A 25,892-nucleotide genomic window follows, 5' to 3' on the forward strand; every position below is an offset into this window, starting at 1 on the left:
TACCTTCTAGGACTCTTTGAAATACTGTTTTTGGAAACTGTGGTAGATAAGCAATTTACCAAAAATCCTTCCGTTTTATAGCCAAAAGCCTGTGGAAAAGGAAGAAAATTGATCAAAAGACTTAATAATGAATTCTTAGATTCTTTGTTGCTATGAATTAGTCACATCATTCCTCCACATTGGTATAGAAAATTAGGAATTGGATTTACACTTTTATGTTAGCTTCAGGTGCCAATTCAGCTTGAAGCTCTGGACTTTTTGTTTGTGTGTTTTCTTGAGACAGAGTCTCCTTATGTAGTTGAGGCTGGCCTTGAATTTGTAGCGATCCTCCTGCCTCAGCCTCCAGAGTGCTGGGATTATAGGCGTGCACCACAAAGGCCCATCTAGTCCCTGGGTTTTGAAGCAGTAACTAAAATATATTGACTTCCTCATATCTGCCAGATATCACTGTATAGGTCACTATGCTCTTACCCCAATCTGATTAAAATCACATTTAAAAACTTCCCTAGCTGGGGCATAAAGGTGGATCCCTGTAATCTCAGTTACTTGGGAAGCTGGGACAGCAGGGTCACAAGTTTAAGGCCAGCCAGCAAGACTCTGTCTCAAAAGAAAAAAGAAAGCTGGAAATGTAGCTCAGCATTCCCTGGGTTCAATCCCCAGTACTACACACATGTACACACACACACACACACACACACACACACACAATCCTGTTGGCTGCATTTTCTCTAATCTAATAGATGAATTTTTCTCAGTATTTAAAATACATTACAAAATTATCCTGATTGACCATGCTATCATTGTAGATCAGACATCAGACTATAACTCTCTTGGGCAACCTATCCTGGATGGGCTTTTATATACAAAGATGTTCATAGCGGTTAAGGAAGCTATTCTCATCCCAGTCAGTAATTTAGAGTTTCTCAGTCCTTACTGCCGATCTTATCAGCCATCAATCATTCAATGAGACCACAGAATGGAGAACATAATTACCTCAATCTCTTAGAAACACTGTGGAAATCTACATGAAGGTATGATAATATATACCATATTAATTTCTGAATCTCTACTCTCTTTTAATGTATAAATATCAAGTTCCTATCTGATGTAATCATAGGAGTTAGAGCATTCGTCAAGAGTATCCTTACAATTTCTGAAGAGGTTGTTGGTATTCCTGGTGGTTTCCTGGCATCTCACTCCAAATCCCTACCCCAGGCTCTGTCCCTCCGTTCCCCATACCATCTCATTTGCAGCCGCTATTCTTCTTCATTTTACAACATTTTATGCCAACTATTGACACAGACCTCTTCTTTAGTTTCCAAAGCCTGTTAACACGTGGCTTGTATGAGGAATGTCCTTAAAAATTTCAAGACACTAGAGGGTAAGTACAGCACAAAAATGAAAACAATTTAGAAATTGGTATTGGAACTCACTATTTCTAAGGTTCTAAATCATTCCTATTACAGGAAATTCTGTACTCACCGTTCTATCCTTAGATGTTTGAATAGCAAAGTTCCATGAGTTTAACTTTGAAGCTTCTTTTAAGAATTTTCTTCCTTTTCCTATTATTTTTTCTTCCTTCCCCCCCTTCATAAAATAGTTATTGGGCAACTACTTTTGACACCCCGTCTTAGGTGCTGGGATACAAAAATATACAAGACAAAATACTTGCCCTCATTAGAGCTTAGGTTACAGTGGAAGAGAGTAAAAATGGAAGTAAAGTACTTCCATGCTCTACATGTACTATGAAGGAGAAAAACTAGACACTAAAAGAATAACAAAGGAGGGCCTGCTTTAGGTCACATGGTCAGAAAAGAGGTTGTTGGCAGATGAGACAATTTAGTTGAAGGCCAAAGGGAAAGGAGATCCTGGCCAAGTTGCCAATGGGACAAAACTCCACTGGAAGTCTCAGCTCCCTAAGCAAACGTGTGAAAATACTATTAAGTTTCATTTGTGACTGTGGCAGCAAGGAGTCACACATATGTGGCCATAGAAGTTTAAGGTTTGGGTTCACACCAACAGAGAAGAACCACTCAAATTATTCATATGTTAAAAGTATTTATTAGACAGCAAAGAACGAAGAAGATAACAAGGTTACAGTACCACATTGGTGACAGGGGACAGCACCAAAGATGAAGGGGAATCTTCTGGGGAAGGCTCTTGCATGAGATGGAGCCTTTGGGAGGCGAGAGAAAATGCCGAACTGTATCTATCTAGTTTGTTAGTTTCTTAAGTATTGAGTTCAGACAAAAGTGACTTGGTGCCAACAGGGCTGCATGGCTGGAGGGGATCGTTCCCAGCCTTGGCTAAACGAGGATTCACACATGGACTCTGCACTCTAGCCTATCTGTAAATGACATTTCTCTCCCACTGAGGGGTAGCCAGCCCCTCGTAAGAAATGGCATGCAGCTGAGTTCGCCTAACGACCACATACATTTCACTGATTCATTATTTTAACCCTTTTCTTGACAACGATAGGAAGAAAAAAGGAGATGATGCAGATGCTTGTCATTAGGGGAATGGATAAGTAAAAAATAAATTCATGTATATCTTTCTATGTTTTGTATTGCTGTAACAAAATACAGGTGAGCACTTTATAAAGAAAAAAAGGTGGTCTCAGAAGTACAAATGGCCAATAAATACATGAAAAAATATTCAACATCTCTGGCCACTAGAGAAATGCAAATTAAAACAACACTGAGATTCTACCTTACTCCAGAAAGAATGACTGCCAGCAAAAATCAAATAACAAATGCTGGCGAGGCTATGGGGAAAAAAGAGCCCCTCTTCTTTGTTGGTGGGAGTCTAAACTTAACAAACCACTATAAAACCAATATGAAGATTCCTCAAAAAACCCCAGAAATTCCAGCTATTCCTCTTCTAGGTATCTTCCTGAAAGAATTAAATACATCCTCTTACAGTCATACATGCATACCATTTTTTTTTTTTTTTGGTACCAGGGATCGAATTCAGGTCCTTGCGCTTGTGCAGCAGGCGATGAAACCACTGAGCTAGATCCTCGGCCCTGCATACCGATGTTTACAGCAGCACAACTCATAATAGTTAATGTTGGAACCAGCCTGTATGTCTGTCAACAGATAAAAGGATAAAAAAGGTGGTATTATGTGCAATGGAGTACAACTTTGCCAAACAGAAAGATTACTTGAATCACTTGTAGGGAAACAGATGTACTTTGAGACCATGATGTTTTGGTTTTGTTTGGTCTTTTTTGGTTTTTTTGGTACCGGGGATCGAACTCTGGACCTTGCGCTTTCGAGGCAGGCACCGGAACCACTGAGCTAAATCCCCAGCCCTTGTTTGGTGTTTTGAGACAGGTTCTGACTGTGTATTCCAGGCTGGCCTTGAACTCACTATGTAGCCCAGGCTGGGCTCAAACTCATGGCGTCCTTCTACTTCAACCTCCTGAGTGGTGGGATTACAGATGGGCACCACCACACATGTCAAGAGAAGTAAATAAGAGGGCTGAAGATTTAGCTCAGTGGTTCTGAGGCCAACTGGCAACTGCAAAGTCCTAAGTTCGATCCCCAGTACCAAAAATAAATAAATAAATAAATAAATAAATAAATAAATAAGACACACGAGTTTAAATATTACATGATTTCTCATATGAAAAACACAAGATACAAATAAATTAAAGAGCAGAACTAAAGATAGATAATAAGAAACAGGGAGGGCCAGGGATGTAGCTCAGTGGTGCCATGCCTGCCTTGTAAGCGCAAAGTCCTGAGTTCAATCCCCAGTATGAAAAAAATAAAATGAAGAGAAACAGGGAGACAGATCTTTTGCAAAAGAGAAGGGGACTGAGAGACAGAGGGAGGTGGGAAGAAGTGGGGAGAGGGGCTGAAAAAGAAGACGTGTTCCATGTACCAACTCCTCAGGGTGGATGTAGCCATTACATACTACAGACGTAACACTAAGGATTTTTTTTTTTTTTAAGTAATGGGGATCAAACTCGGGACCTTGTGCATGCGAAGTAGGCAGCAGAACCACTGAACTAAATCCCGGGCCCCACTAAGGATTTTTTTAAAAGGAGACGGGCTAGGGTACAGCTCAGTGGGATGGAGTGCTTGTGGCATGCGTGAGTTCGATCTGCAGCATCACACACACAGTATGCATGTGTATGCACACACACAGAGTTCTGTTCAGCTCAAAAGAGCTCAGATTCAAGCATGTGGCGCGGGTATCAGCTTGGCTTGGGTGAGGTCCTCACAGTGTTTGGCATCTCACTGGCAGGAGCATGGACAAGAGCAGCAAGTAGAACATTTTAAAGAGGGATTCAGAGTAGGTGCTGGACTCCCCTATAATGACTCACAACCCAGTTAATCTAGTCCCATAAGTCCTGCCTACATTAATCCCTCTCGGACGGGGGTGGGGCCCACGACCTAATTACCTCCCACTACCCACCTCTTAAAGGTCCAAACCCCAGGAAGGAAGGGACAAGGAAAAAAAAGTGAAAATAGAAGGAAAAAAATGGAAACAAGCTTTTGTATATAGGGAGGGGAGGGGGGATTGCAGGTAGGGGGATAAAAAGAAGAGGCAGGATATAGCATGTACAGGTGCAAATTCTCTATGATGAGTGTTACCATTATGTATATCTAAAATGTACAAATAAATGTTGTGCTTCTATTATGGTTTGGGTCTAGAGGTCCCCTCAAAGCCTCATGTGGTCATAGGCTTGATCTAGAGTGTGTGAAGCTGGAATTGATTCATGATGCAGTGCTGGGCTCAAGGGCACTAGGATTAAGGATCCGAGTGCTACCTGCCCTGAGTAGTCTGAATAAGATGAAAGGGGCAGAGAGACCCCGTTAAGGTCCTGTTACCTTTGCTGCCACTTGCACGCCCTGTTGTCTCTCCTCTGTGATGCCTCTTTGCCATCCCTGCCTTGGAGCCAGCTGATTATGGGCTGAAACTTCTACAAACTCTGAGCCAAAGAAACCTCTTCCCCTTTAACTTTGGGTGTTGGGTATTTTGTCTCAGCAACGAGAGAAAAGCTTCCAAAAAATAAAAAAAGGTCTAAACCCCAATACCACCTCACTAAAGACCAAGCAACACAGATAAAAACAGTACAGGTCTCAAAAGTGAAAATAAACATGAAGTTACAGAATGAGAGAAAATACATGCAAACAGTAGACTAATAAAAGGAACAAGACATAGAAGGAATTCAAATCGGTAACAACAAATAACCATATTAAAAACAAAGAACCTGAACAGACATTTTCTTAAGAAAATGCACAGTCAAGAAGGACTTGGAAAGGTGCTCAGCATCACTAATCATCAGGGAAATGCCTATCGAAACCGCAATGAGGGCCAGGGATCTAGCTCAGTGGTTTCACCACCCCCTGCACTGGTACAAAAAAAAGAAAGAAAGAAAGAAAGAAAGAAAGAAAGAAAGAAAGAAAGAAAGAAAGAAAGAAAGAGAGAGAGAGAAAGAAAACCACACTGAGACATCGTTGCATATCTATTAGGATGGCTATTATCAAAAAAACATGAAAAGATAAGTATGGGAGGATGTGGAGAAAAAGAAACCCTTGCATACTGTTAGTGGGAATGTGAATTCGTACAGCCACTATGGAAAAGAATTTGGGGTTTCCTTGAAAATGAAAAATAGAAATACCTTAGGATCCAGCAATACCACTTCTGGGTGTCTATCCAAGGAAGAAAATCACTATCATAAGGGGACATCAGGACTCCCATTTTCATCACCTGTAATTCACAATAGCCACTATTTGGATGCAACCCAAATGTCCACTGACAGATACATGGTTAAAAACTCACACACACACACACACACACACACACACACACACACACACACACGGAGGAATATTATTCAACCTTGATGAAGAAAGAAATCCTGCCATTTGTGAGAACACAAATGAATGTGGAGAACATTACACTAACAAAAACAAGCCAGACACAGAACCACAAATACTGTAAGATCTCACTTATGTGTGGAATCAAAAAAGTTGAACTCAGAGGGAAATTTTACAAATCCAACACTTGTTTATGATAAAATTCTCAGTAAACTAGAAATATTAGATTACCATCTTCCAAAATGAGATGCATGGGTAGGAATCTAACAAAATATGTACACGATGTATAGGATGAAATCTGAAACTTTGATGAAAGGAACCCAAGAACTAAATAACTGGAGCTATTTCCATGTTTCTGGGTAGGAAGAATTGATACGGTCAGGCTGTCAGTTTTTCCTAACTTAATCTACAGATTGAATGTGATTCCAATCAAAACCCAGCAAGTTATTTTGTGGACACTGTCAAAATGATTCTAAAACTTGGCATTGGGGTAAAAGACCCAGAGCAGACCACACAGTGTTGAAAGAGAAGAACAAAGTCAGGTGACCCAACTTCAAGACTCACCATGAAGCTACAGTGATCAAAACAGTATTGTACTGGCCAAGAGCAGATGAACAAATCAGCACAACAGCATCGGTGATCCAAAAAGAGATCTCACAGAGATGGGCCGCTGGTCTCTGACCAGGAGCCAGGGCAACAGTGTGGAGAAGATAATCGATGCAATGAATGATACTAGAGCAACTGGACATCCAAAAGGTGAAGGAAAAAGAACACAGACAAAGACCACACACTTCACAAAAATTAACTCAAAATGGCCCACAGACCTAAATACGAAACTATAAAACTCCTAGAAGATGGTTGTGGCTGTTCACACCTATAAGCCCAGGTACTCAGGAGGCTGAGGCAGGAGGACTGGATGTTCCAGCCTTCCCTGAGCAACTCAGAGACATAGCAAGACCCTGTCTCACAATAAAAAACGAAAGTGCTGGGGACATCGCTCAGTGCAAAAGCCCTGGATCCAATTCCCATTTCGTCCCTCTATAACTCCCAAGAATGTTGAGAACTGTGGAATAACTTGAATACAGATATATGGCCAACTTTGAGATAAACACTTTTCAATTTTCTATTTTAATACCGGAAGATGTTTTGGAAATGTATGTGGTTCCATGAGTTCTCTCAGCCAGTCAAGGAGAGCGTGTTCAGGATGTTTGAATTCTCTAAGACTCTTCAATGGGATTTGACATTGCACATTTTCCTTATTCTGACTCTGAGGTGCACTTTGCCAGGCTCTGCACTGAGTCATGCTATCTGTGGCAACGGGAAGATGCAGACAATCTGAGGAGATGTGTGTTTCAGAGGGGCTTGATCTTGTCTTCAGATTTCTGCCTATAGTGAAATCTCCATCTTTATCTCTAAACAGAAGCACTTCCTCAGCCCTACCGTTACCTGTTTTCCATGACCATTTTATATTTTAGATCACCAAAAATAACCCAAATAATTCATTCTGTCAGTGTTTATCACCCTTTACAATGGCGACTGTGCTGAAGTACAACTGAGAAAAGAACTTGCATCCACTTAAGGCGTGTGACTGGATGCTTTCATATAGGTTGCCTTGGATACTTTTCTCCTTGCTGAGACAAAATACCCAACACCCAAAGTTAAAGGAGGGAAGGTTTATTTAGCTGAGAGTTTGTAGAGGTTTCAGTCCACAGTTGGCTGGCTCCAAGGCAGGGAGGCATGGCAGAGAGGCATCGCGGAGGACAGACAATCCACAGCAGGCAAAAGGCAGGATGGTAGCAAAGCAGCGAAGTAGGAAGAAGCAAGCAGCAACAGTAGCCCTCTGTCTGTGCTTTATATCCTACCTAGGCACTCTTAGGGCGGGTTCCACTCACACCCAGGGAGGCCTTATTGGTATCCTTACACAGAACTATGGCAAAGCAATCAATGGACTAACTTAGTACCACCGCACACCCTTGATACCAGCATTACACTTAATCTCAGCATCACACACTCCTGAACAGCCGCCTCTGAAAAGGCCCACCTATGACCACCTGAGGCTTTTGGGGTCATCGAGACACAGCCCTAGGTATATACTGAGAAAAGCTCACAACAGGCAAGGTAACAAACACATCCATTCCTGTCGAAGTTACTGTGTGTGCACATGCATGTGAGAGGTGGAAACAACTGAGACCTATTTCTAAACAATTTTCAGGTATAAAACACAATCGTGTTGACTACTGTCACTGTCCTGTACATTAGCTCTCCAGAACTTGCACATCCTGAATCATCAGCACTTGGTGCCCTTGGGCCAACATCTCCCTGTCGCTCCTTCCCCTCAGCCTCACACCGCTACTCCTCCCTGAGTAGTGACTATTAACAGTAGTGACTATTTCTATCCCACATACGGGTGAGAACATACAGTTTCTCTTCCGGTGTCTGGCTGATTTCACTCAGCTTATTGTCCTCTGGGATCACCCCTATGAAAAGTTTCCTTAAAATAGAGACCAACAAGAAACAGGAAAAAGAAATTTACTGAACACAAGAATTGTGCCCTCGCTGTTTTCATCCTAATGTTCTCTCCTGAAGTAAGAAACATCTTCAGATTAGGGCGCAGCACGGTTGGCTCCAAAGATACAGGCTGCACCTTGGGCTGAAGAAGCCTCACCCAGGAAGCACAGGGAAAGCCGTGTAAGGAGGAGGGGCCGGGGTCAGGGAGCTGAGCCCTGCCCTGTCCCTGCCTGTCCCTCGACGTCTCTATGATTAGGGTCCACCCAGCCACAAGGCCAAAGCGGAGTGACAGAGTCACGATCATTCATCTTCACATTTTATTCTCAGTCCCTTGGCTGAGGAAAGGAAGGAATCTCGCCCCAGAATCACACTGTTGTGTGGGCTCCAGACAGATGGGGTGGAGTTTCTCCTTCTCATCATCCAGGCTATGGACAGCCAGAAGAGGTGGACCACGGCTGCTGGGGAAAAGACCGGAGGTGGGTGTGGAACTGCCCATGGAGGGCACATGTTGGAGGGCACCTATCCAGTGGCCCAAGGGTGCCCCACAAAGATCACAGGAGGGGAGGCACACAGCTGCACCTCCGGGCAGATGGGCACGTACGCCACAGCTCTGGGCCTGGCACGCTGGAGGGTTATAAACAGCATCTTCCCAGAGAGCACCCGCGCGAGCAAGGCACATGGACAGCGCATCAGCCCTACCCTTCCCTGAGAGGAGCAAGGGCCAGTCAGTGCCTTGGGACTGGAAGCGGGGAGAAGCAGACGAAGGGCAGTAGACCAGCCAAGCACAGGCCTTTGTGCCGCTGCAGAGGGAACCTGTCTGGGGCGCCTGTCCTGTCCCTCTCTGCCCAGCTCTGGGCCCAGTGAGGACTCCCAAACCTGAGAGGCCCCAGTCCTGCCGTGTGTGTCCCAGGACCCTGTGCAGAGCCTCTCCACGAGCACACGGCAGGGTTGGCTCCCGGGTCTCTCTCTGGCCTCACGGATAGTCCAGTATGAATCCTGCAAATCTTTCAGCAACCATAAACACTTTCTCTAGCTCTTCCATAAGCCCTTCTGACAGGGATGCTGGGCAACAGCTGAGACACTGTGATTCCTGTACTTCCCTCCAATGTGAACCTCACGTTCCAGACATTCCCATTCATGAAGGATGCTCTGGATGTCCTGGTCACTCCATGGCTGAGGGACCTGGCCTGCAGGGGACACATGCGTGTGGAGACATCGGCGTCATGTGCCTGCTGAGCTTCTCAGAGACGCTTCCTGTACACTGTGAGCCCAACAGGGATGTATTCTGAGAGAGAGCTGAGGAAACCTTTAAGGGAAGTCCTGGGTTCCACGCCTACCTGAACCCTGATGTCTAAGACTGGGTCACGGGCAGAGACCCGAGATGGTGAGCGAGAACAGCCTGGCATCCCCAGTGCTGCCCTTGGGGGTTGGAAGGGTGGGTGGATTCAGCAAGGTGGAAGTGAGTGAGGAAGTGGACTCTACCACAGTTGTGTACCTGAGGGAGTTACACCTTGTCCCTGGTTCCTGATTTCCATTCCTCTCCTTTGGTGTCTCTGTGTTTCTGGAAATTTCTATCCAAATTGCTACTTTCTAGTTTTAAAAAAAGATCCAATCTATATTTATATATACAAATCATAGTGGGGATTGAACTCAGGACCTTTGCAGTTGGGCTCCAACTTGCTCTCCACCTGCTTCAGCCTTGAAATCCCTTAATTACTTACCTGTGAATGGATTAAAGAATTAGCCAAGGAAGCTAGGAATAGGGGTACACACTTGTAATTCCAGCTACTTGGGAGGCCGAAGCAAGTCCAAGGACAGCCTTCAGGATTTAGCAAATCCTTGTCTCAAAATAAATATTAAAAAGGGCTGAGGGATAGCTCAGTGGTAGCATGGTTGCCTAGCACGTGTAAGGCCCAGGGTTCCAACCTCAGCATCACATCCACCCACAGACGCCAGTTAGAGCATTGGAAATAGAGATAAAACTTTCTCAGTCCTTAAGATCTGATGTCGGCTGGGTGTGGCAGCCCACATCTGTAATCCTAGCACTTGGGAGGATGAGGCAGGAGGAACATCATGAGTTCAAGGCCAACCTGTGCTACACAGTCAGTTCAAGGCCAGCCTGAACTGCATGGCAAGACCCCCCCCCCCCCCAAAAAAAACTGACCTAAAGATAATATATATTCCAAAAACAATGGGGAGCCTCAGCTGGGAAGGAATCATCTCAAATCTGCCATGTATCTATTTTATTTAGAGACTTTGGTGGGGGTCTTTCTGTATTTTTTTGAGACAAAGTTTCACTATGTAGTCCAGGCTGGCCTTGAACTCAAAGAGATCCTCCTGCCTCAGCCTCCTGAGTACTGGGATTACACGTGTGTGCCACCATGCAGAGCTGTTCAGAGACTCTTGAAGGGATCAGTGCGTGCTGCCACTTCAGAAGCAGGAAATGGAGGCTTCGTGTTGTTAAATTAAAGCTAGGGAAGGAGCTGGGAGCAGTGGTGGGTGTCTGGGGTCCCAGCTACTCAGGAAGTGGAGGCAGGAAATTCACTTGAGCCCAGGAGTTCGAGAGTAGCCTGGGCAACATAGCAACACCTTTCGGCAGAGAAACAAAAACAAAATATCACCACCAACAAAAAAAACCACCAAAATATAAAGAAGCTGGAAAAGGCTGAAGCAAGATTGCAAGCCTGTTGTCTTTGAACCTGAAAGCTGCCCCATTATGGTAACGGATCCTCTAAGCACTGATAATGTGAGCATGAGAAAGGACGGCAGATGCTATGGTTTGACTGCATCCCAGAACTCAAGTGTTAGAAACCCAACCCTCCAGGCAGCAGTGCTGAGAAGTGGGGCCTATAGGAGGGGATTCTGTGGTTTGAAGGCTCTGCCCTCGGGGATGGTCTAATGTCACTGTGACAGTGAGTTCATTATTGAGAAAGTGGAATCACTGTAACATGAATTCAGCTTTCTCTTGCTCTTTCTCGTGTGTATTTTCTTGACACATGACACCTGCCATATCATGACAAACCAAGGCCTTCACCCAATGCCCCTAGACTTTACAGCCCCAGAACTGTAAGAAACACATTTCTCTTCCTTATAAATGGCCCAGCCCGTGGGGTGTGTGAAAAGGGCATCATGTGGATTAGAACAGCAGAACTGAAGTCACCTAAGAAGCTGGGAACCCTCCCACCCTTGCCCTCTGCATGTACATCTGTGTTCTTCCAATCCTAGCACTATGATGAAGAGGGGGGGAGCAGCTCACTTGACTCCAAATGTTATTTTCAGTACATTTGTTTTGGGGAAAGGAAGGCGTCACATTGGTGCTTATTAGATTAGGCAAAGCAGTAGGAGCTACGAAGCCACTGATGTGGTGGGAAGGGCCCATTGGATGGGCACCGTCTAGCTCTCCCCACCTGGCAGTGCTGCCTCGTGGAAGACCTGGCTCATGAGCAGTCACTATTACAGGGACTCCCTGGGTTGGGGCCGGCAACATCCAATGCAGCTCTTCACAGTGACAGAAATGTGTTCTATCTGCTCTACTCGATATGACAGCCACTGGCCCATGTGGTTATCAAGCACTTAAACTGTGACGAGAGAAGCTGAGCAACTTAATTTTAAATTTAAATTTATAAATATAAATAACCACATATAGTTAGTGACTATTATAGATAGCACAAGTCTAGACTATGTTACTTCTTTTTTTTGTGGTCCTAGAGTTTGAACCCAGGGCTTTGCACATGCTAGGCAAGCATTCTACCAATGATCTGTATTTCCAGTCCTGTCCTTATATTTTTATTTTGAGGAGGGTTTCACTAAGCTGTCCAGGCTGGCCTTGAACTTTCAATCCTCCTATCTCCACCTCCTGAGTAGCTGGGATTACAGGTGTGCGCCACTGTGCCCCATAACCAGGTTCCTTTGGAGAGTTCTGCCTGCATGATGCCAAGAGCAAAACATTAATTTATTTAGAGTCTTCCTTTCTTCATATTTTTTGCTGACAGAGAATTTCTAAATGAGATAAGCCAGACAGTTGTTACCATCATTCTTATCATTTCCCTATGTTGAATACCTATTAAATACTATTTTTATAATTTTTTATTTTAGTAAAATACAGGTAACATAAATTTACTCTTTTAGTGATTTAAAATGCACAATGTAGTGGCACTTAGTATATTTGCAGTGTTGTACAATCACCATCACCATGTCACTCCAGAACTGCTTCATCATCCTCGAAGGAATCTCTGTACACACAAGCAGTCACAACCCGCTTCTCTGTAGACTAAACCTATAATGGCCCTTCTGTGCCTGGCTACTTTCTCTTAGCACAATGGAAGTTTCTTCTGGGTTGCAGCACATATCAACACTTTTATTTATGATTGCTGGATAATATTCAGTTGTACAGATGTGCCACACTCATTTATCCATTCATCAAGAGATGAATACCTGGGTAGTTTACATCTTTGGATCTTGTGAATAGCACTGCTATGAATATTTGTGTACAATCATACTGATTATGTCAGAGGCTGTACCCTTTTATATCTCCATCGGTATGTACAAGAGTCCCAATTTCTCTGTATCTTTACCAATATTTGTTATATTTTGCTTTTATTTTTAAAAAAACAATTGCCATCATAATGGGTATGATGTGGTATCTCACTGTGGGTTTCATTTCCATTTCTCTTATGACTAATGATGTTGAATACCTTTTCATGTGGTTATTGGCTATTTGTATACCTCCTTTGGAGAAATGTCTAAGTCCTTTCCTTCCTTCCCTTTTTCTTCTCTCCCTCCCTCCCTTTCTTTTTCTCATGGTACTAGGGGTTGAATACAAGGCCTGACACACACTAAAGAGTGCTCTACCACTGAGCTATATCCTCATTTTCATTTTTTGTTTTGAGACAGAGTCCTGCTAAGTTGCTCTGGCTGGTCTAGAACTTGCAGTCCTCCTGCCTCAGCCTCCCGGATAGCTGGAATTTTATGCATGTGCCACCAGGCCTGGCTAGTCCTTGGCTCTTTTTTAACTAAATTGTTTGCATTCTGTTATTGTATTGTAAGAATTCTTTTTTTTTAACTATCCAAATTCAAATTTAATATCAAGAAAGAAATTATCAAGATCAGGTGGAGGGGGTGAAGGGAGGGCAGGGGAATGGGGAAAAAATAAGAACCAAGATACATCATGTAAAGGTACAAGATCCCAATGATGAATGTAAGTGTATTGTATACCTAAAATGTACCAATAAACTTAATGAAAAAAAGAAGTTATAAAGATCAGAGAAGATATTAATGAAATTGAAACTGAAAAACAATACAAAGAATAAAATACAAAGAATCTACAGGTGTCACTTGCTATTCCCTGGCCATCTCCTCAGACGCCCAGATCTGTGTGGTTTGTTTCAAAGGATTTGTGGAGATCTGGGATTTGCAGAACCAAAGTTTTATCAGGAAACGTGAAGTTCCCACCTATGGGTCCTGCTGTGTTGACATCACAGGCAATAAGTTCTGGACAGGAGGTGAAGACACCATCCTGTACTCTTGGGACCTGAGGAGCTACCAAAGGCTGCACCAGTACAGCTTACAGAATGAGATCCTCAGCATCACTCATGACACCACTGAGGAATGACTCTTGGTGGGCGTGAAGTATATCTTTTGATGGCGACCTTGAACTTTTCCATCCGATGAGTGTGTAGGATTATATTACTGTAAGAATTCTTTATATATTTCAGGCTCTTAGAAGACATGTAATTTGAAAATGCTTTGCCTCATTCGGATTGTTTTACTTTCTTTTTGGTACCTACCTGAGTGTTTCTCTAGGAGAGTAGGTTTTGTCTTTTGCTGTAAACTCCCTCTCCTGATTGTAGCATTCCCAGCCTAGTTCCTTGAAGCCCTAACTCCTGTTGACTCTTTCTCTGCCTAGGGTGAGACAGGAAGATTAGAGGGAGTGAGAATGGGGGGAATGTTCTCTCCCCAGTTAGCATAAGACTCTTGCAAATCTTTCTCTCTTGGAGTTTTAGCTTTTTTTTAATAGAGAAACTCTGTTTCACAACAGTTACTCTTCCACTGCCAGAGTGCTATTTCCCAGATCATGACCTTGTGAATTTACTTGGATTCCTGGGACTAGCTGAAATCCAGTCTAGTTGGCAATGGGGGTGTGGAGGAATCCGTTAAAACTCTTAGCCTCGCCATCCAGACAATACTCAATCCCCAGCAATCCAACACAATTAACATTAAAGTTTTCCTACTGGGCTCCAGTAGCTTCTGCTCCAAGTAAGCAGATGTCAGCTGTGTTTCTTGATATGCCTGTCTCACCAGATTTCAGCATTGTGACTCAGTTCTCAGAAGGATAAGCTGTACACAGGTTATAGCTGAAAAAGAAAGTCCTGAAAGGGTATTTCTGTGGTAATGAGGATTGAACCCAGGGCCCTGTGTCTGCTAGGTGAGCACACTCTGCCACTGAGCTACATCCCAGCCCTTTATTTTTTCTTTATTTTGGGACAGGGTTCTGCTAAGTTGCCCAGCCTGCCCTTGAACGTGTGACCCTCCTCTTTCAGTCTCCCACACAGCTGGGATTACAGATGTGTACCACTTGGCTCCCAACAAGTTTTTTAAAGCTAGAGAGGAATATTGAATCCCAACAAAATTACAAAAATCTTTTAACTGCTCAGTTCAGTTTCAGTGCTGAAGGAAACAATTTCAAGATGATTACTTCAATGTTAACAAAAGGATGTCAGATGTCTCCATAGCATTATGCAGAAATACAGAATATGGGAAGGCCAGCCAGTACTTCCCACACTTTCCTTCAATTTTGAATAAAAATTATTAGCATTTTATTCATCTACCTAAATTTGTGTTGTCCCTACCAAAGCGGTATAATTTCCATTAATACAATTCAAATGAGTTTTAGAAAAATTTTTATATTGTTTATGAGTTCTCATTTGGAAGGGCTGAAATAGCCCCATAAGCAAGAATTTTCAAGAGAAAAACATCACATAAGCAAAAGGAAATTCCTTCCTCATTCTGATTATTTGCATCTGGGGCTGTGTTGTAAAAAGGAGAAATTTTTCCTCTTTAATAATTTCTCTAATAGTAAATGGAGCTATTACATTTTTATTATTTTAAAGTTTTATTTGGTGCTTAAAATTTGTTAGTAGTTTTACAATCAGAAAGTACTTTTGGCATGTTCAACTGCTCATTGGAGCTGAAAAGTTTGATGCTGATGACAAACTTTGGCAGGCCATTATAACTTTTGCTGATTATTTTACTTTCATCTGGAAACTTTTTAATCAGGAAATTTGTTACTTTATTCCTTTACATGTTACAAGTTGAGGAAATCATGTATCTCTTAGGCTTAGATGTCAGTATATCTGATTTATATTTGACTTTCTGTGGGTTTTGATACTGAATGAATAATTGGATACTGAAGAAAGCTTCAAATGGACTTTTCCTTCATTCGATACCCAATGTTTTGTAAATTAATCATAAAATTTATTATTATATTTGGGATTCAAATATATACAAATTAAATAATAAGATAGATCTAGAGTTAAGTATTCTTACAAAATGTAAAATAAAAATCAATTTCAGTAGTTACCATAAGAATTGAAGATACTGGGCTGGGTATTTAGCTCAGCGGTGTTGCATCTGCCTCGCAAGTGCAAGGTCCTGAGTTTGAATCTCAGTACAAAAAAAAATTGAAAATACTGAATTTGATAATCTCACTCAGGAGGCTGAAGTATAAATAACACTAAGTAAGGGTAGAACTGTTGAAGTGGCTTCAGACTTATAAACTAACAATAAAGTGAACTTGATATACGATGCAGAAAAAGTGAACTTCATATGTATGTATCTGCAAAGAAGAGCTCCATTTTCAAGAACAGTTTTCCTGAAGAAAGCCAGAGCTGATCATATCCAACATTTTGGAAGGTGTGGTATTCAGAATTGTCAGACTTTCAGAAGCAGGAGTGTTTATGGATTGAAAGACTTTCAGCTGTTAGTGGGGACACTGGAACAGGCTGCAACTGACTGTGTACTTTCAGAAGGCTTGTCACTGGACTGAGGCACTTGCTGGTTGTTGATTAGAAGTACAAGACTGTCGCGAACTGGCTTTCACAAGGTGGAGAGAGTCACTAACTTGCTAATTTTCAGAAGCATGGCCACTGTCTCTGATTTTCAGAGAATGTGTACTGACCTGAAGATCTAATTATCAGTGATGAGTTGTTTACAACTTGAGACTTTGGCCAAAGAGTGACACCCCCCTCCCTTCATTTCCCTTAGCCAAACACACAGGTAAGACCATAAAGGATTGTTCAGATCTCTCTTTGTAAAGTCAGCCTGTTTTAACTTGCATGATTTAAGTGCTAATTATTGAAGAAGAAAAAGAGCAACAATGGTTTTTCATTAATACGGAAAAATTTTTTAGGGTGTCCTACAGGGTGGCACAGAATAAAGATGAAATCATTGCATATAGGATGTGTCTGTCTGCAGCATCCTTTGCCTGTGAGTTGAGCTCCTCACCACTGTACCTAATTGCCTTGAGATAAATATGGAAACCTTGCCATACTTATTCTAATGAATGATTATTTGTCTTCTATCCTCCATCTGTGCTGTCCCTGCTTGAGCTTGGACTCTCCTTATCATTGAATTAAAATAGCCCAAGTTTCTAGGCATTGGTCTACCTAGCTTTTTTCAACTACTTTAAATTCATCCTCTACATATTACTGCCAGGACAACTTCCCTTTCCTAACATCAACTTTGGGATAAAGACCCAGGCTCCTTACCATGGTAAATGAGGCCTTTGTCTTCTGCTCAAGCTTTAACATCTATCATTCTTCAGCTCACCAGTTCTATATTTTAAATTTTCCAAATATGCCATATTCCACAACTGTACTGGTGCATGTGCAGTCTCTTGTGTTTGTGAACCCTCAGAAGAGTTCCTATTAGTCTTGCAAACTGGCTCCAGCATCACTGCCTCTGGAAAACTTTCCTTGATGACTCCAGGTCACTCCTTCATTAGGTCTCTTTCTTTACCTTGTGCAAAACTTTACAAGACTCTTGTACTGACACATGCTATCACAACTATATTATCTGTTAAAAACCACTACACTTACATATTGTGACATAATACACTGCTTACTCGTTTGCTAGTCACTTAACGCCATTCCCTCCCTCCCAATTCATGGTTGTTTTGGGTGGCAGTTGGAATTGAACCCAGGGCCTTCATACTGAGTTAAATATCACCCCTTTTTATTTTTTGAGACAGGGTCTCACTAAGGTGCTAAATTGCCCAGGCTGGGCTTAAATTCACAATCCTCCTGCTTCAGCTACCCACAGTGCTGGGATTTGCCACCATGTGCAGCTCAATTCATGGCTTTTTGGATGAAGGTCTGTGCCTTTCTTCTTCAAATCCATGGTAGGCAGTGTAGTAGCTGTCCCAAAGCTGGGATCAAGAGAACATTTACTGGGCTGGGGCTGCACCTCAGTGGTGAACCTTCCCTAGCACGAGCAAGGCCCTGGATTCCAATCCCAGCACCGTAAGGAAAAAAAATTTATGAAAATAGGTGTCTTAGTCCATTTGGTCTGCTATAACAGAATATCCAAGACTGAGTAACTTATGAATGGTAGAAAGTTATTTCTGAGTTCTGGAGGCTGGGAAGTCTAGGAATAAGGTGCATCTCCTCCCTGTCCTTACCTGATGGAAGGCAGAGTGAGCTACTTGGGTCTCTTTTATAAGGCACTACTTACACTCATGAGCACTCTATCCTTGTGACTTAACCACCTTTCCCCAAAGCCCCTCTCTTAATGACTTGCAGGTCCTTAATTCCTTAATCACCTTGGAGTTTAAGATCCCTCTCTCACTGGGTTTTGAACCACTGGGCTACATTTCCACCTTGAACTTGCATTCCTCTTGCTTCAGTCTCCTGAGAAGCTGGGATTACAGGCATGTGCCACTGCACCAGGCTGGAGGTTAGGATCTTAACATGAATTGTGAGGGAACACATTCAGACGACAGCAATCTCCTCATCAAGATTCTGCCACAGGTGTCAGATCTGCTAAACCTTGATAGGTCCTCTGTTACAAATCTTTAAAATTCATGTTTGGTAACTTTAACTGCCAAAGTGAAACAACTGCCTATTTTTGTGTTTAATATATCTAGATGGCAGCTCACAGGATAACGGTAGATACACTTTTATAATAACTTCAAAGCAATGAAAAAATTCTAAGGAGAGGAATTGGGTAGATAATTTAATTTCCAATTCACAGCTATTAATAGCAAAACAAAGGAATAGACCACATTTAAATTTTCTTCCATTTTAAGGAAATCCATGCACAATGTTTGACTTTAGGTCAGAAAAAGGATACACTTTAGAGAATGAGAGGTAGTTTTCAGTTCATTTTTATATTTTATTTTGGTCTTTTCTTTAAAAATGTATAATTTATGTGATTTATCCTTTCCTACATTATTAAAACATTATAAAAATATTTTCCAGTGTAGTTTGGTGGTTTTACGTGAAATCCAGAGCACAGCTCCCTATCCACTCGGATATTTTTGATGATCACATACGTCTAAGTGTATACTTTTATTGAGGAAAAACAAACATCTTTATTTTACAAATGCCCAAAGTCAATGTCTCCAGTTATGAATTCATCTCGTTACTTAAAAAAATGTCCAACAGGTATGAACAATTTCCTATCTGATACATAGTTAAGATTTTATCCATGAGATTTAATATTTGATGGAAACTAAATGATTACAGGAATTTGTTTTTGGCCTGCCATGACACTGTAACATTTTCAAGTGTGCATCTGACGATGAGCTTTGCTTTTAGACTTTTACACATGCAAATCTACTTTCTAGGGGTCCTCTTCCATATGAATTTTATAATGATTAGTAAGGGATGACCTGTGGTTGAAAAGTTTCCCACATGTGTTACACTCATAGGGCTTCTCTCCTGTATGAATTCTCTGATGTGCAATACGTGAGGAGCTTTGTCTAAAAGTTTTCCCACATGTATTACATTTAAAGGGTTTCTCTCCTGTATGAATCCTTCGGTGTTGAATAAGAGCTGAACTTTGGCCAAATGACATCCCACATTCCTCACACCGATAAGGCTTCTCTCCAGTATGAATTCTTTGATGATTACTAAGGGATGAGTTACATCTGAATGTTTTGCCACACTCATTACACTTATAGGGTCGTTCTCCAGTATGCATTCTTTGATGTTGAATGAGAGCTGAACTTTGTCTGAAGGCTTTCCCACATACTTTACATTTACATGGTTTCTCTCCAGTATGAATTCTCTCGTGAATAATAAGGGTTGAATGGGAACTTAAGGCTTTGCCACATTCATTACAATTATAAAATTTCTCTCCAGTATGAATTATTCGATGTCTATTGAGTCGTGAGATAGAAGTGAAGCCTTTTCCACATTCATTACACCTGTAGGGCTTTTCTCCAGTGTGAATTCGTTCATGTTGAATGAGTGATGCACTCTGACTGAAGGCTCTCCCACATTCACTACATTTGAAAGGCTTCTCTCCAGTATGAATTCTCTGATGATAACGAAGAGATGAGCTGGATTTAAAGGTGTTACCACACTCATTACATAAATAAGACTTTTTTCTGGAATAAATTATTTGACCAGGAAGGGCTGTGTTGCAACTAGATGCCTTCCTACCTGGATTATATTTATAAGGGTTTTCTCCAGCATGTATTTTCTGATGTATGAAAAGCCCGGACCTTCGGCTGAAGGCTTTACCACATTCCTTACACCTATAGGATTTCTCTACAGTGTGGGTTCTTAAATGTTTATAAAGGGATGTACTGAGAGTGAAGGCTTTCCCACACTCTTTACATATGTAGGGCTTCTCTCCAGTATGAATTATTTGATGTTGAATAAGAGCTGAACTTTGGCTAAAGGCTTTTGAACATTCCTTACATTTAAATAATTTCTCTCCACTATGGTTTTTCTCATGCTTTCGAAGGGATGAAGTGCTAATGAAGGTTTTGTCACACATATTACATTGATAGCGTTTCTCTGCTGTGACTTTCAGCTGAGTAGGTAAATTTGAATTCTGTTTGAAAACGTTTCCTTCCTTTTCACATTTTGGTGGTGTTTTCTCTCTGGGAACAACTGACTTTGAGCTGAAGTTTTGGCTGGATTCAGAATTTTTATGGCTTCTTTCTTCAGTCACGATTTTTTTGTGGGTGATTGAAACTATCTGAAAACTTTCCTTTTTATCTGGCTTCTTGAATTTGTCTTCATATATACAAAGTTTTTCTGATTTCAAGTCCCAGGCTCCATTCCTTTTGAGGTTTTTCATCATCAGGTCCTGAAACGAAGAGTCTTGTGTTTGAGTTGACCTTGTGGTTTTATAACTGCTCTTCCATCCTGGGGGGAGGGGGATTAAACGTGTTACTGTTATATCATAGAATTTAGCTACTAAGATTAAATATGCATAATGAATAATAATGTTATTGATATAAGGTCTTGATATCTGGCAAAAAATAGCAAAAGGAAAAAATAGAGTTAGGCAGTACATAAAAATAATCGATGAGTACAAAGGTACTAGGAGTGGAGGAAATAAAGCAAACTCATTTAAAAAGGGCGCGAGGGAAGAGAGTAAAAGAGGAGCATGAGTTAGGAAATGAAGTCTACGATGAGAATCCAAAACCCCAATGGACTTCTAAATTATCATCTTGACACTTTTCTTCCCTGCATAATCATTGGTAATCTGGACAGTTTTCCTTCTTCTGTTTCATGCCTGAATTCCTTTGCATCCTTCAGATTCAGTTCAAAAGTTAACACTCTCTGAAGACATGCAGATGCAGACATGCACATGTGCACACACACTTTAAATGTTTGCAGAAGCTGCCTTCCAGAGTAGTACATGAGTGATCAAGGAGGTGTGAAGGCAGTTCACATAGAAGTCATTACTGAATAGACCTACAGAGGTGCCATAAGTCAGGATGAGAACAATAGCTGCAAGTTGGAAAGGTAGCCCATTCCCATATCCAGAAAGAGGCTAACTAGGTAGGGTGCACTGATGAGTCAAAGATCAACAAGAAGACAGACAGGAATATAAAAAGATAAAGCAGGATTAGTATTACAATTAGGTAAGGACACAATCCAGTAAATATTTTATCAGGAGAATGGGCACATAGTTTGGCATTTTCTCCTGGGCTAAATATAACTATTTAAAGAGATTTACTGCCTCTTATGCTTCAGATTCCTACCAATGACATTAACTTCTGACCTCAGTACACATTCCTTCTGCTTAGTGACCATCATATAGTACGCTTTTCTCTTATCTACTATTCACTTCTCAGTTTCCTTCTTTAGAGAACCTATTTCCTAAGGTTTTGGTTTTTTTATTTTTTGAGACAGGATCTTGCTCTGTAGTTCAGGCTGGCTGTGAACTTGCAGCAATCCTCCTACCTCACTCTCCCAAGTGCTGGGATTACAGATATGTGCCACCATGCCCAGCTTGAGTTTTGAAATTATTTTTACTCTATACAACAGGGAAGGGGATGTTACCAGGACCTCTGCCGTGGGTCCTGGCCTGTGAGCTACCACAGCACAAGGCAAATTCAAGAACAGACAGAAGCAAGATTTAGAGTGGAGAAGCTGAGTCTTGGGTCCTGGTCAGTGCAGCTGATGGCAGCAAAGACAAAGGCCCCCAAGCACATCCAGTGTTTATTGAGTATAATCATGGGAGGAATAGGGAGCAGGGTGTGCTTTGAAGGCATCTAGTGAAATAAACACCCGGCACGACAGCACCAAGCAGGGCGGTTAGGGAGTCGGCACTGCTTATCTTGGTTGGATGGAACAGACCGGTACTGGAAAGAGGTGCAATTAGCAAGCAACCCATTGGGTCAGTGAGAAGCCATAATCCAGGGGAAAGGGTTTTAATTTTGGTCACGCTGACCTCAGCTGCACATAACTCAGCAGACTCCTGCCACTTCACAGACCAGGTCCTAGGTTTCCATGGTAACCATTGAGGGTGGGGCTATACTTGCCCAGTCCACCATCTGACCCCTTCATTGAGTCACGTAGAGCTTCAGTCTGACTCCTGATATAAAACAGTATAGCTGAATTATGGAAGCCAAGGAGCAGGTGCCACTCATAGCCCGCTAGTACTGGGAAGGGGCATCTCCTATACTCCTTGACTAATTTCATATGCACCCATATTTTTACTATTTATTGCAATTGAAAGAGAGTTCTTTTTTCTCCTTTCTGCTTAACACCTTTCTAGTTCCTTCCCCATCTAAGGCACACTAAATTAAACAATCAAATTTCAATTATATGGGCCAAATGTATTGGGAGTGCTTCCCTCTGTGTATATCAGTCACTGTTTCTAGGTTTATACATGTTGTGCTGGGAATAAGACAGCAAGATTTTCCAATCTGGATTCCAGTTCATAAGGTAAGGTAGAGACTCTGCCTTAGTGTAAAGAAAGGCTGCAGCTCTGACATCAACTCACCTTTACTACGGCCCTGAGCATCAAGGTCAGGCATATAAATGGAATTTTGTTTCCTATTCATTCCTGTCTCTACCAGTTTCCCAACTAGTATACCTGCCTTGAGTCTTGTCCTCTGGCAACGCAGTCTCACTGTAGCCAAGTAATCTTTCTAAAACCCATATCTTACGTTACAAACTTTCTTAAGATCCTCCAATAGATCTTTAATGATTCATAAATGAGGTCCAGAGTCTTTACCATGGTGAACAAGACACTGCATGATCTGACTTTTGTTCACCTCTGCCCACACCTCTCTCTCCTGTTTTCTTTTGAGGTACTGTGAATTACTTGACGTTTACAGTATATTCTATGCTTTTTTCTTGTTTCTTTACCTTTACCTCTGCTGGTGACATCCTTTTCCATTCATGAATATTCACTACTATGCGCCAGGTTAATATTCTGGGGAACTCAGATAATGTGTTTGATAAGACAAGGTTCCAGCCTCAGGGAGCTTACGTTTTGGCATCTACATGTTGCTTATACATTTGCTGGAGATGGAGGAGGGATGAAATGACAAGTAATAAGGAAATAAATAAAACCTGTAAGGCTGTCTGAAGAGCTTTCTGGGCAAAGAAGCCAGCAAACACAAAGGTATGGCTGACTTCTGAGACTAGCAAAGAACTTGACTTGGCTGGAGTGCAGTGAACAAAAGGAAAAATGGCAGAGCAAGATGAGAGCACTTGATGCGGGAAACCACATACGCCCTGCTGGGTCTTGGTCTGGACTCTGAAGTTTTATGCTAAGCATGGGGGAATTATGGGCTCACTTGAGGTGGCTTCTGTGTAGAGGAGATTGCATGGGGGCACAAGTGAAAGCAGGGGGGAGAAGAGGTGCTTTAGGGAGCTGCTGTGGTGGTCCAGGGGACAGATGGGGCAGAGGGACAAAGGACTGCATCAGGATGCATGCCAAAGGGAGTGCCAATGGGAAAGAAAGAGAAAGTTAGAGACGATGGCTAGGTTTTGAGCCTGCAAATGAGTGCTGTTACCAGTCCCTAAGAAGGGGACAGCCAGGAAAAAGGCAAGTCTGAAGGGTTATTTTGTTTAAGATATGTTTGTGAGGGCTGAGGTGTCTTGGTAGACACTGAAGGAAGATACTGAAATAGTCAGCTGTATAGATTATTCTGTAGATCTGTGGAAAGGTCAGAGCTAAATATATGCATGTGGAAGTCATCAGCATACAGGTTTTATTTAAAGTTGAAAAACTAAATGAAATGCCCTTTACTGAAATATTTGTAAGTTAAGAAGAAAATGTGGAGAGTACAATGTTCCAGAAGCCACAGGAAGAAGTTACTTCACAGAGGAGTGGCAAATAACCTGAGGACTAAAAACCCTGATTGCGGCAAGGTGAGGGTTGTCTGGGACCTACTAACAGTGCTTTTAGGAGAACAGTAAGGAAGAAAGTCCAACTGGAGCGCATAGAGAAACTATGGCAGGTGAGAAAATAGAAATATTAAGCACAGAAAAACTTTTGAAAAGTTTTTTTTTGGTACCAGGGATCAAACTTGGGACCTTGAGCTTCCGAGGCAGGCGCCAGAACCACTGAGCTAAATCCCTGGCCCTTGAAAAGTTTTTTAAGGAGAATTGAGACAAGGGAGTTTTTATCTGTAATGGAGGCCATTACACCTACAAAAGTCTGCACCACTTCTGGTAACCTCATCTCAACTGTAGAAGCGCCAATGCGTAGGTTTGAATATGTATTTTCCACTGAAAAGGAAATGAGACTTGGATAATAGATATCCTAACTGTTCCTTATGATCCGCAAATATGTCTCCTGAACTGCAGTAAAACTCTTGCTCCCTCTAAGAATCAAGCACAGGCCTAAGCTGCCTCATGAACAAGGTTAAGACAGGTCAGAAGGAGGCTGGGGATTTAGCTCAGTGGTTCCACCACCTGTCCAGCAAGTGCAAGTACCCAGGTTCAATCCCTGGTACCAAAAAAAAAAAAAAGACACATCAGAAGGTCAGAACCCAGAATGATCTTGCTAATGATTGCCACCCTAATTAGTTCCTGTCACCAGGTCTAGATTCTTCTCTCTGTGCTCTTAACTGCACTCTGAGAGTGTTTCTTTAATCTCATTATTTCCCTGGATGATTCTGTCCCCTTCCACACCTCCTTATGTAATGACTGTCTGGATTCTTCTCAAAACAAAATTTTTTTTTTGAGACAGTCTTGCTCTGTAGTTCAGGCTGGCCTTGAATTCACTATGGAGTTCAGCTGGCCTCAGATGTGGAGTGATCCTTCTGCATCAGCCTCCCAAGTGCTGGGATTATAGGCACACACCACCATGCTCAGCCCATTCTTCTTAAAGTATTTTGTAGAATGGTTTTCAATGGCTGGTTACAATTTCCATTTGAATATCTTTCTTTTGAAGGCAGCCTGTCCATATCTGAAGCTATCGCATTCCTTTTCAGCTTGACATGACTATAGCCATCTTGGTCATAACTACCACTATGTCCACCACCTGGCATGCACTGTATATCCTACTGGACAAGCCAAGTCTGCAAACTGGTTAGCTGAGGGATTCATGTCTGCCATTGATGCCTGCAGTGCTTTTTAAGTGGTGACGAACATTAATAGCTGTGAGGAAGCCCAGGAACACTGTAGTTGATCATAGGTCACTCTTATCTAGTCTAACATATAAACCCTTTCCCCCTGCCTAGGGGTGTGCAGATCGCCCTCTCTTGCTATTTATCCCAGACAAACTTATGTCCATAACACCCTATTAAATGGTACTTTGTGCAATACTGGATTTGTCTGCTTTCTTTGGTCTTTCAGCACCTTCTGCCTTTGGTAGCTAGTTCATGTAAACTGGGTTTTTCCAAAACAATTTCTTTTCAAAGCTTTTTTTTGGTATGCTTCCCAGTTTAGGATGACCTTTTCAATGACTCCCAGAAATTCTTAGTTTCATCTCGCAATCTTTTTTCTCCTGCATTCCAAGTCCAGGTGGTCATTAAATTCTTTGAAATCCCACCAGTGAAATGTCCCTAACACCGAAACTAGTCTATCCATGTTCAGGATCTTCTTATTCTGTATATAAATTGCTGCT

At 42.0% G+C, this 25,892-nt stretch overlaps 1 protein-coding gene across 7 annotated transcripts in view; it reads right to left on the minus strand.

Annotated features, from left to right (window-relative positions):
* Positions 1–2,038: 2,038 nt before the first annotated feature.
* The window catches only part of LOC101715974 (zinc finger protein 354A), a 35,892-nt gene continuing 12,038 nt past the window's right edge, over positions 2,039–25,892 (minus strand). For 3 of the 7 annotated variants that reach the window (XM_087195003.1, XM_013065079.3, XM_013065076.3), the window contains one exon: positions 18,560–20,719. In XM_087195003.1, the coding sequence (XP_087051129.1) occupies positions 19,182–20,719 (1,538 nt within the window). In that variant the 3' untranslated portion in view covers positions 18,560–19,181. Of the gene's footprint in view, positions 3,089–14,128; positions 14,244–18,559; positions 20,720–25,892 lie in introns of those variants that run through there. The other 4 variants (XM_087195004.1, XM_087195005.1, XM_021242160.2 and 1 more) reach the window with 3 other exon arrangements.

The sequence above is a fragment of the Heterocephalus glaber genome, unplaced genomic scaffold (genome assembly GCF_053883595.1).
Source record: "Heterocephalus glaber isolate CG9 unplaced genomic scaffold, H.glaber_assembly_v1.0 deba00001606, whole genome shotgun sequence".
In the NCBI taxonomy this organism is placed as follows: Eukaryota; Metazoa; Chordata; class Mammalia; order Rodentia; family Bathyergidae; genus Heterocephalus; species Heterocephalus glaber.